The sequence below is a fragment of the Lacerta agilis genome, chromosome 7 (genome assembly GCF_009819535.1).
Source record: "Lacerta agilis isolate rLacAgi1 chromosome 7, rLacAgi1.pri, whole genome shotgun sequence".
NCBI classification, from domain to species: Eukaryota; Metazoa; Chordata; class Lepidosauria; order Squamata; family Lacertidae; genus Lacerta; species Lacerta agilis.
In genome coordinates, this window is record NC_046318.1 from 54,489,725 (window position 1) to 54,500,807 (window position 11,083).

Here is an 11,083-nt window from a genome sequence, read left to right on the forward strand (position 1 = left end):
GTGAGTTGAAAAACCTCCCTTCCTAACACACTGATGAGGTTGAAAACTGCTGCTTCCTGAGCTGTTTACGATGGGATCAGTCAAGAATGGCTGGTTTTCATCCCCATTGCAATGTTAAGAGTGTTGTCTAAAGCCCTCACCCCATTTACTCAATGATTTATGCTTGCACAATGAAACTTTCACCTTCTCCTCCCCAAGCTCCTTAAATTTGTTCAAGAATTAGGAGAACCCCCATAAAAGATTGGGGGGGTTGCAAAGGGAAGAGGGGGGAGTTCTGTTGCACGAGCAGAAATTTTGCACTAAGGGAATTAATGAGTTAGCACTGCTCAGTAGTTTTGCACATATCAGCTGAAAGGGTGGGTGTTGAGAATGGGGGAGTGATTGGTGTGTGTGTTTTGAGCAGGGCAGAAAATAGTGTGGCACCACTTTTCCATCCGGCCCGCGGATGGACTGGGAATCAGCGTGTTTTTACATGAGTAGAATGTGTCCTTTTATTTAAAATGCATCTCTGGGTTATTTGTGGGGCATTTTCCCCCCAATATATAGTCCGGCCCACCACATGGACTGAAGGACGGTGGTGCAGTCCACAGCTGAAAAAGGTTGCTGACCCCTGCCCTAGAGAATGTGGCCCTCAGAGCATGGGGATAGGTTCCTCACGCCTGTACTAATAGGTGAAGATCACACCCTGAGCAGTTGTATGTAGTTGTATCTCTCATTATCTCTATTGGGTAAGTAGTGCTACATTAAAACCGACACATTACAGAAAATGCCACACATATGTCCAAATGTTTAGCAACCTATTCGTTAGCTTTCTGGCTAAAGACCTGTGTGAAACTTCATATGGAAGCGGAATTCTTCTACCTCTGGAAAGGTCTTGCCGCACAAAGCACACGTGCGGCAGTTGTCTTTAGCACCATGTGTGCGCCGCACATGGCTGTCATGGGCAGCATGGGAAGCGAATGCTTTGCCACAATGTCTGCATTTAAAAGGCTTCTCTCCTGAATGCTGGCGGATGTGGGTGCGCAGGATGCTTGAGGCGGTGAATGCCTATGGAGATGGTGAATAAAATGAATTGTTGGTGGGGCGGGAGGAGAGAGAAAGGGATAAGGAAATGGTTAGGTGCAAGTTCCTAGAGATGAAAAAACCTAGCCGAGATAGACACCCAAACTGATGAAGACAGGGCTAGACACATTAATAATTAAGCAAGATTATTTTAGATTTCAGGTGGCAACACACACACAAACACACACACACACAGCATTCAGACACAAAGCTACAAGTGACAAACAAGATGAAAGGAATCACAAGCTCACAAAATTGTAATTAAGTTACAGTGCTTGTTTCTACAGCAGGAAAACCAATTGGGCTTTTGCTGGGTCTTATATATGGCAGATAAAAACCCAGCCTCACATGTTCACAGCCAGTGAAGGAGGGGTGTGGGAAACTATGTGCAAATCACAGTCCAGCTATGGCATTCTGTAATTAGCCTTGAGCATGTCATCATTATCTCTCAGACAAGCCTAGTTCACAAGATTGTAGTGGAAATAAAAAGGGGACTCACTCCATATACATTTCCACAAGCTCCCCTAAAGGGCAGGCAACACATGTGACAAATCATCAACTTACAAGTCAGTCTTGGCAGCTATCAAAAGGTGATATTTTGTTTTTCAGTCTGTGATGCTGTTAAGGGAGGACTTTGAGGAAGAAATCCAAGGTCCCACTCAGCAAAACTCCCTGGAGGGGAGGGGAACCCAGCAGGGTTGCCTTGCCATTTAATTATTTATCATCTAAATGGAAGAGGGCTGCAAGAAGGTTAAATCCAGAGCCTAAAATTCCATCAACCACACCACTGTTTTACAACAGTCTGTTCAGGTGTGGGACCCCAGGAATAAAAGATCAGCTCAGGTAGCCTTATATTCACCTAAGGAGGCCGAGACTCCAGTCCATTGCAAATAGAAAACATTGTATTTCCATGCCTTCCCAGATGCAGTAATAACAAATGCATATATTGGGGGACCTGCCATATGTCTTCTGCACTACATCTAACATAGTTGGGGCTCAACGTTAAATTCAGAATTAAAAAAATAAAACTGAGCATGCCAGAGAACGTAACATCCTACAAGCGACTAAAACCTCAAGGGAACTGCAAAGGGCGTGGTTGTCCTCACCTTGTTGCAATACACACATTTATAGGGCCTTTCTCCAGAGTGTACTCTCATGTGCTTGTTTAGACTGGAAGACTGAGAGAAGCTTTTGGCACATACAGAACACTGAAAAGAGAGAACACATAGGACAGTTTTGTGGCTGCAGCGACAGTTACAGACATTTTTGCTGGCATACAAATGTATGTGCATTTAGATAGCAATACAAGACAAGACATTTAGATAGGAATACAGACAAGACAGACAAGGCAAACACAATTGACAATGTGCTTTTTAAAATAAAAACAATGTATGTAGAATGAAGAAATAGACAAGGTTTCAACCTATATGTATGAATCATGCTAAGAAGATTATTCTAGCCACAGCCCCTGCCTGTACTACGTGCCTTCGCTGTGTAGGCTTGAAGCCTATACACTGATTTGCAGATTCCCCTATAAAGATGATCTGATCAATTTGTGGGCACTTGATTGCACAGTGATAACAAGGCCTGAGAGTGTAATTCCCCTCCCCCCCCCCCCGCAAAACACTCTGGCATAAGCCCAATACTGGAGTAACGGTGCCTGCTATATAGTTTTTCGCATTTTCAAAGCATTGATATGTTAAAGCAGAGGCTGATTACAAACACACACACACACACACAGGTGTTCTGGGCCCTCGCATGCATAAGTGAAATTGTGTAAAGTGGGGAGCAGCTAACTTTAATAAGGAGGGCACGCAGGGAGGAAAGGGAGAGAGGGAGAGACTCATCACTTGGGGCAGCTGCCTAGCCTGTCCTATTTATTTATTTAGCAGTCTCTGAGTGGGATGCATGTAAGGGGAGGCGCACTTGTAGTTTGTAACTATTTCACAAAACTATTTCAACATTGCTTATTGTCTGGGACTGCTTAATTGCTACCACTTAATTGCTACCAAGCTGAGCCTCTTTCTGTCCCTGTAAACAAGGGATGAAAATGAAGGAAGATGTCTCACTTTTTCCTCCCACTTAATCAGATTTCAAGGGTAGGGAATGAGACAACTGAGTTGAAGTTGTGTTTATATGGCCAGCTGGGCTTGAAGAAGGTGTAATGCTAGTCCATGAGAGGTTGTTAGTGAACAGCTCTCAGTTCAGAAGTCATGGTTGGATGCTAAGTTATTGTGCTAGCTCCTCCTTCCTCCCCATTCCTGTCACCCTTTGTGGAGAACAAAGCACATGAGAGAGGTTCTGCATCTGGGATGTTCTCTGCAGTTTTTATGGTAGAGTGGCACAAATCAAGAAAAAAGCTAAAATGTTATAAAGTTGTCCTAAGTCTGTTGGATTGAAGTTAAAGTATTTAAAAATACTTTTGTTAAAAAAAACACAGAAGCCTTTTTATTGGGTATAGTGGTTGAAGAGATTCGAAGGGAAGATAAAAGACTGTTTATGTATGCAACAACTGTGGCAAGAATTCTTTTAGCCCAAAAATGGAAACAAGAAGAAGTACCAACGAAAGAAGAGTGGCAGATGAAGATGATGGACTTTGCAGAATTGGTGAAGCTGACAGGAAAAATCCGAAACAAGCACGAACAAGTATTCCAAAAGGACTGGAGTGAATTTATTCGATACCTGAAAGATTATTGTAAGAAATTACCATCACTAGCAGGGTTATCTGAAGACTTGTAATGAGAAGTTTTCTACCTTTCTATATTTATTTACATTTTGAGCTATTTTGTAAAACATACAAAATGCAATGATATAAAGGTTAATTTTGAAAGCCATGAGGTGGGAAGGAAGGAAGTTGATAGGCTCTAAAGAGCCAGGGTGGTAAAGTGGATAATAATGATGTGAATGTACTGGTATATTATTAAATGGAAAATATGTGCAGCCATGTGAAATATTTGTATCACAAGTTAGCAGAGCTTTTGTTTTTCCAGTTTTCCAATCCTGACATATTAGCTACTTTAAATATAAAATATTTGGCCTTAAAGATATTTACCAACCAAAAATAAATTCAAATTCACTAACTTCATTTCTTTCTAAATAAAATATTTGAATAGAGTATGTAGGCATCATTCCACTCTGCCCCCCGCCCCGCCCCCTGGATTTAGATCATGGGTAGGCAAACTAAAGCCTAGGGGCCGGATCTGGCCCAATCGCCTTCTAAATCTGGCCCGCGGAAGGTTTGGGAATCCGTGTGTTTTTACATGAGTAGAATGTGTCCTTTTATTTAAAATGCATCTCTGGGTTATTTGTGGGGCATAGGAATTCTTTCATTATTTTTTCCAAAATATAGTCCGTCCGCCCCCCCCCCCCGCCCCCCATCTGAGGGACATAGGACTGGCCCCCTGCTGAAAAAGTTTGCTGACCCCTGATTTAGATGTACCAACTTTTATATTAGCAGATTAACCCAAGATAGTACTCAGCTATTGTCTGGAATAGCACTCAAGTCAAGTGACACCTTTTCAGAACATATTCCTAAGACTATCTACTTAGAAGTTAATTTAATCAGACATACTCCTAGGTAAGTATAGGATTGCAGCCTCAGGCTATAGCTCTATACATACATAAAGGCTGGGCTGTCAGTTACTTCTAAGTAAAAGTGGATGAGATCAGTTTCTCACTATGAAATGAGAGTTCTTTCCCCTCCCCCTGACAGGAGCTCTAACACAATTCAAATAAGGAGCTGCTCTTTAAAATATGGCACTTATGGGAATTCCCCTTTGCCTAGTTCATCTTTAATTATTCTAGCCAGCTGAAGATACTGGAGAGGCTACAGGACATTTCAGTGCCGTGGAATCCTTGGGTGTAGGAGGGGAGAGGAGAGACAGAAAGCACACTTATCTATATTTAAAAGTTCCATAACCTTTCCATTTTGTAATTCTGTTTCCAAAAGTGTAGTGCAATTGCAAGTGAATGCAACACCACGCTTCTAAATTTCACAACAGGTGAACCGTTACCTTGAGGAACTGGAGGAACTCGCTCCACCCGATTTCATTGCTAGGGGTTTTGTGTGAAGATCACTACCGTCACAAAGATCGTTTACTCTGAAGCAAACCCTCATTGGCTTTGAATGAACTGCGTCTGCTTTCAGACAAGTGCGCCCCAGAGCTGAGGCAGAACATTTGCTCCAATAAATCGCCAGCAATCATGGTTTTGTTGTTTTTTTTGGGGGGGGAACCCAGCAACAAAACTGAAACAGGTAGATTAACAACCTATGCATACCACAGAGGGAAGCATCGTAAGAGGGGGAAAGATGTCAGGGCGCAGAATCAGCAGGGGCGGTGCATTTTGCAATTTGGTTTCCTGCAGCTGCAATCACTCCCGGCAGGCGAGTTAGCTTGAACTCTCTGCGTTGTTTTTTCCCAAGAGAGGGAGGCGGGGGCACAATCAGGACCCCTTCCCGGAAATGTCACTATGGTTTTCCTTCACTCCCTAACACTCAGTGGTTCTCAGACTGTTTTCTTTGGGCCACGCTTTCAGAAGGAAATTTTGCAGGCACCAAATTTCGATAAGAAATACATTGGAAAAGAAAGAAGCAACTCCTAGCAGTGCATGACTTGTAACTCAGAACACAGCTACTTTATAATATGTTCATGGGACACCCAGAAAAAAACAATGCAGCCACATAATAACATATAATATTGATTGTATTTGAATCCTCCTTCCACACCCTTTGAGAACCACTGTTCTATCTAGACCGCAAAGAAAACGTACTCTTAATAGATATCTACTGCATTGAGTCTCTGCCTCAGCCTACTTATGCGGAGCTTAAACGAAATCAGCAAGTGCCAACGGAGAACAACCTATCACAGTCCATTAGACTCTTCCGCATTCACACACACAAATGCAACAGGTAACAGCGGCAGCGGCTTTCCAGGGCATCCTTTGTGACACACCGTATTTAAGCCTGATGCCATACAAAGCAGTGTTTACTCGGAAGTCAAATCCCATTGCTATCCATGGGACTTACTCCCAAGTAAGGCTACACGCCCGGAGCCCTTTATGAAAACAACAAAAAGACCTTTTTAAAATTAAAAACAGGAGAGTAAAGTGCCCCTTGGATGAAACCACAATTGCGCAAAAGCAGTTCACAGAACACACACACAGAGAGATGCGCGGACCGTTCAACTTGCGCACGATTCAAGGCTAATTGAATCGTCCTATTGAGGACGATTCCCTTTGGAAATCCTGAATCTACTGCCTGAGATGTCCCTGCCCAGAAATGCCCCCCCCACACACACACACATTCCCCCACATTCCCCGAGGTTTGCTTCCACTCCTGAGAAGTGTGTTTGGAGGCGGGGGGAGGTGGCACTCCGCACTCTTTGAAACACTTATTTCCTGCTGCTCCAGCTGCTGCTGCCAGGCAGGGCGGGCTCTCCGCCTCCAGATTCTAAGAGAAAGGAGCCGCGGCCAGTTGGCGATCCCTTACTTTGTGAGGCCTGTGTTTCTCGTGCACGTGCAGGACGTGGATCCTCAGCCGGTCCCTTTTCTCAAAAGATCTCTTGCAAAGCTGGCACGGGAATTTCCTGTCCCCTTGGTCCACGCACCGGGTGTATTTCAGGTGCTTGTCGCGGTAGTATTTGTAGGCGAACACCTTGCCGCAGCGTTCGCACTTATAGCCCTCCAGAGACTCTGAGGGTGAGAAAGGGAAGGGAAAAGCCACCGTCAGGGGGTGGTTGGTGGTAGTTTTATAGCCACCTAGTTTCCGAAGTTTAAAGGCGCGCGCACAAAAAAGTGAAAGAGGGAGAAGGAGGAATAAATGCAACTTTTAAAACTAGGAGTTTTGAAAGTGGAAAACCAGACTATAAAGTGAAGCATTTAACTTCTTTTGAACTTACAAGCGGTATTTGGGGTGGGGTGGGGAGAGAGAGTCAATGTGCAAACAGAGCAGACCGTTCAGATTCCCGGCTGCAACAGCTCTGAGCAGCACGACTTGCTTCTCCCTCTTACAGAGCCTTGGAAGGTTGCCAACTGACCTTCACTGTGCGCCTGGGCAGGCTTCCCTTCCGCCGTTCCCTTCAAGCTGATAGGGATGCCCAAGAACTGCAAGTAGCAATCACCGTACCAGACCAACAGCTCCTGACCGGGCGTGACCTCTTTGCAGCTCTCGTAGAATATCTGCCCCTGGCACTGCAGGGCCGTCAAGTTCTGCTCCTCGGGGAAGCGGGCGCAGTTCACCAAGGACATCCAGTTGCCGGAGGAGCCCCTGCCGTCGATGAAGTGGCTCAAGCGGCCGTTCTCAAAAATCTGTTGGGATGGACACACAAACTTTACACACGGTTGCTCGACCCTCTTATAGCGACAGTAGCAACCCAGGAAGACAACGCCGCTCCTGGCAGGGAGTGGGGGTGGGAATCTAAACGCCCCTTCCTGCTCCCTCGCCCCACTCCCGTTCAAAGGAAGGGGTTTGTCGTTCAGCTAAACTGCAATCCTCATGGACATGCTTAGTTAGGAGTTAGCAATGGGGATTGCTTCTAAGTCAATCTGCGCAGAATCTTTTCATAGCCAAGCCACCTATTCCTCTAGACAGCGGGGGAGGAACTTCTGGACTTCCAGATGGGACTAAAACTCTCAGCCCTGCTGTCTGAGGTTGATGGGAGTCCAGCATCATACGCCCTTTGTTTATCTTTTGCATTTATATTCCACCTTCCCTACAAGGAAGCTCAAGGCGGCATCCTCAGAACAACCCTGTGAGGTAGGTTAGGCTGAGAGACTGATTGACCCTACGAGTTTCATGGCTCAGCGGAGATTTGAACCCTGGACTTCCTAGTCCAACACTACCATTACTCCACACTGCTTTCTCCCTAAACCACCCAGCTGAGGAGGGAAATGCGCCATCTCCCTTAGAAAGTTGGAACCGCGTGCGCATTTACTTGGGAGTAAGACCCCTTGGAACCAGAGAAACTGGTTTCCCAAGTAAGCGCGGTAATCAGCTGTGCAGAGGCGTGGCTTGAGGCATTCAGCCCTCCAGCCCCCCACACCTCCCCTAGGAGAAAAGAAAGCGACAGTACATCAGCGAATTGTACCTCCCACATCAGGGAATTGTCGTCGTAAATCTTGATCTCGCTGATGTTGACAACTTTGCCTTGGAAAGGGCCGAAGCGGACCCCGATGGGGATGGTCTCGGTGCAGAAGACGCCCAGCTGCGGACTGTCCTCGTAGACGGTCTGCAACACCGTCAGCCCTACAGAGAGGAAACCGGGGGGGGCGGGGGGCGGGAGAGAGAGGAAGAAGGGAGAGGGATTAGTCTTTGGGTTGAAGAAAACGAGGAGAACTCAGAAGGATCAGCCTTGATCCCTCTTCCCCAACCACCCCCTTGACAAAAGCCAAACCAAACAAACGCAGCTACCTTCGGGGAGTTGCAGAGAAGATCTGTCGAGGAGCGGCGGCTGAGAATCAACTGCGCCTAACGGGAAAGCAAAGGGAAACTAGTACTGCAATCCTACAACTGGGAGTGTACTGAAATCCTACAACTGGGAGTAAACAGCGCAGTCCCAACCACGTCTACTCAGAAATAAGTCCCACCGAATTAAATAGAGGTGGTTCCCATGAAAGTAGAGCGAGGATTCAGTTACCGGTACACCGGGTCTACGGACCCTGCAATAAAACAGGCTGGAATCAATATTTGCCTCATTGGAATTTGAATAGAAACGCATAGGATTCGTGCCTTTACAAAATTTAAACCCTGTTACACCGGAGTAATACATCCGAAATAAACTACCCCACCCTTCAGTGCCAATAAGATAAGGTTGGAAAAGAACTGCACGCGGGCACAGACACATCTAAAGGTCCCCAGACTGTCCCCAGTTTAACCACTTCTCTGAATCATATGGGATGGATGGTTACAGTGGGGGTGAGCGGTTAATTTATTCCATAGCCCTGCTGTTAAAGTGCAAAATTTCCTGACTCTTATCTGGCAAAGGGGTTGGAGTCTTGAACAGCATGTTCAGGGTCTTGTTTCGCAAGAGGAGCCCTTCTGAGACAAATTTAGATTCTGTTATTTGGGGGGTGGAATAAAGGTAACAAAAAGGGAGTCATGAGAGTTTCTCCTTCCACAGAAACATTTTTGCTTTGAAAACTTATTTAACCAATGCATGGAACATAATAAAATAATTACACCAGTTCCTCACCCACTGCTTTTTAAAAATCACCGATAGATACGATAGTTTTCATCACTTTAAGCAATATACAGTAAACATATGGCCAAAGTAAACTGCTGGGTTAAAATAAAATAGAGAAATTGACTCCAACTGTGCCATTATCTAGTTTTTCCACAGAACTGCTCCGATTTTTACAAACCCAGTTTAAATTTGCCTGCAATTAATTGTTGAACTCCTCCTTCCCTCTCTCCTCCCACCCCATCTTATTCCAGTCATTGGGGTTTTTTATATTAAAAGGGGGTGTACTTTTCTTTGAAAAATTTGGACAAAAGTTGACCACCGCTGCACCAGAGTTCCTAGGATATTGCCATCCGCCCAATAAAAACAGCCCGCAAATTCCAACCACTTTTTCTTTCTGAACGCAGAATTCAAAGTATTCGAAGGGTTCTTTTTGCCCCTGTTATTTAACCCAGGGGGCAAAAGTTTCCTAACTATCTTAAATCTGGGAGCAGATTTAATGGGGTGGGGGAAAACTGGTCCCGGGAAGTGCCATTTTCATTTGACGCCACGCTTTACTTTTATTTGAGGAAACGTTCCTATCCAATGAGCGTCGCGTTGGGGCAGTAAGACGTCCCCGCAAAAAAAGCTCTTGTGCAAACTTCGTCGTCCTCGTTCAAAAGCAGGAGCCGCTGCAGAGAAGAGTTGCGCGCAGCTTCTTCCTATGAAGCCATCCTCTCACCCCAAGCCCGCCTTCTTCCTGCCCTCCACCCGCCACCCTCCAGGCTGTGGGGAAACCCCGCGCGGGTGTCTTCCTTACCCGGGCTGCGAGGAGGGTGCCCGACTCCCGCCATGGCGCCCTGCTGCCTCCCTCCTGGCCCGGCCCCGTAGAGGACGGCGTGCAGCTCCTGGGCGGTGAAGCGATACCTGGGCGCGCGCTGCTCGGTGTCCGGAGCTCCGTCGGGGCTCTTCTTCTTGGGCGACGCTCCCTCGGAGACGCGCCGGCGAGGCGACTCGCCCTTCCGAGCCAAGGGCGCCGGGAAGACCACCGGCAACGGCTGGGGCCTTGGCAGAGGAGGCAGGAAGGCGGCGGGCAGGCGCGAGAAGGGGAAGGGCGCCAGGCGAGGCGAACCGGGGCTCAGTCCTGCTCCCATGGGCGTCTGGAAGGGGCACGCGGAAGACTGCGCCTCGAGGAAGCGCGGCGCTGGCAGGACCGGGCCGAAGGGGGAGGCGACGCCGGGCCCGGCCTGGCAGCCCCTCAGGAGCATCAGCAAAGACTCGCTGCTGCCTTCGCCTCGGCTAGGCTCGGCGGAGAAGGAGCCGCAGCTTCCCGGCAGAGAGGAGGAGGAGGCCATCGAGGAGCGCAGCGGGGCGACAAGCGCGGGAACCTGTGGGGAGAAATAAGAAGGCACGGCGGGTGTGAGAGGCAGCGCGCGCCTCGGGGAGGGCAGGGAGGGGGCTACTTGCTGGAGGAAAAGGTGTTCGGGGAGAGCCGTCATGGGGTGCATTGTGGCCAGACAGCTGAGGGAACGAACGAAGTTTCCTCAAGCACAGCTGAGCTGAGTTTACCTCAGCTACTGTCCGTTTCCTTTACCGGAGGCTTATATAAGGCCCCCGGATCACTTCCCCGTAAAGGAAACGCTCTCCGCCCTATTGTCCTGAAACCCTTTCCTAAGTCCCCACCCACGGAGGACCCTCCCGGAGAGTCATGTTCTATGGGGTGTGGCGGGAACACCCAAAGCGAGCACGAGGGGCTAATACGAGGCAAATTGACACGAAACAACAGGAGCCGCAGCTGTGACTAGTATAGGTTCAAAAGAACCGAAGAAGGGAGCGCCGATTATCGACAGATTACTGATAAACGA

At 47.4% G+C, this 11,083-nt stretch overlaps 1 protein-coding gene across 1 annotated transcript; it reads right to left on the reverse strand.

Moving 5' to 3' along the window:
- Positions 1 to 606: 606 nt before the first annotated feature.
- Positions 607 to 10,656, reverse strand: PRDM14 (PR/SET domain 14). Its single transcript, XM_033155364.1, has 7 exons — positions 10,039 to 10,656; positions 8,471 to 8,527; positions 8,148 to 8,305; positions 7,098 to 7,368; positions 6,551 to 6,753; positions 2,169 to 2,270; positions 607 to 1,047 (listed from the first exon to the last, which is right to left on the reverse strand). The coding sequence occupies exons 1-7, from the start codon at positions 10,571 to 10,573 to the stop codon at positions 817 to 819; spliced, it is 1,557 nt and encodes a 518-aa protein (XP_033011255.1). The 5' UTR covers positions 10,574 to 10,656; the 3' UTR covers positions 607 to 816.
- Between the last annotated feature and the right edge of the window lie 427 nt (positions 10,657 to 11,083).

What these genes read in the sequence shown, in the direction of transcription:
- PRDM14 (XM_033155364.1), bottom strand. Translation starts at nt 10,573, where the DNA reads ATGGCCTCCTCCTCCTCTCTGCCGGGAAGCTGCGGCTCCTTCTCCGCC. An exon ending in ACAATTCCCTGATGTGGGAG is followed by an intron (nt 7,369 to 8,147) that starts GTACAATTCGCT and finishes CCATCCCAACAG; the next exon opens with ATTTTTGAGAACGGCCGCTT. An exon ending in TGCCCAGGCGCACAGTGAAG is followed by an intron (nt 6,754 to 7,097) that starts GTCAGTTGGCAA and finishes TCTCACCCTCAG; the next exon opens with AGTCTCTGGAGGGCTATAAG.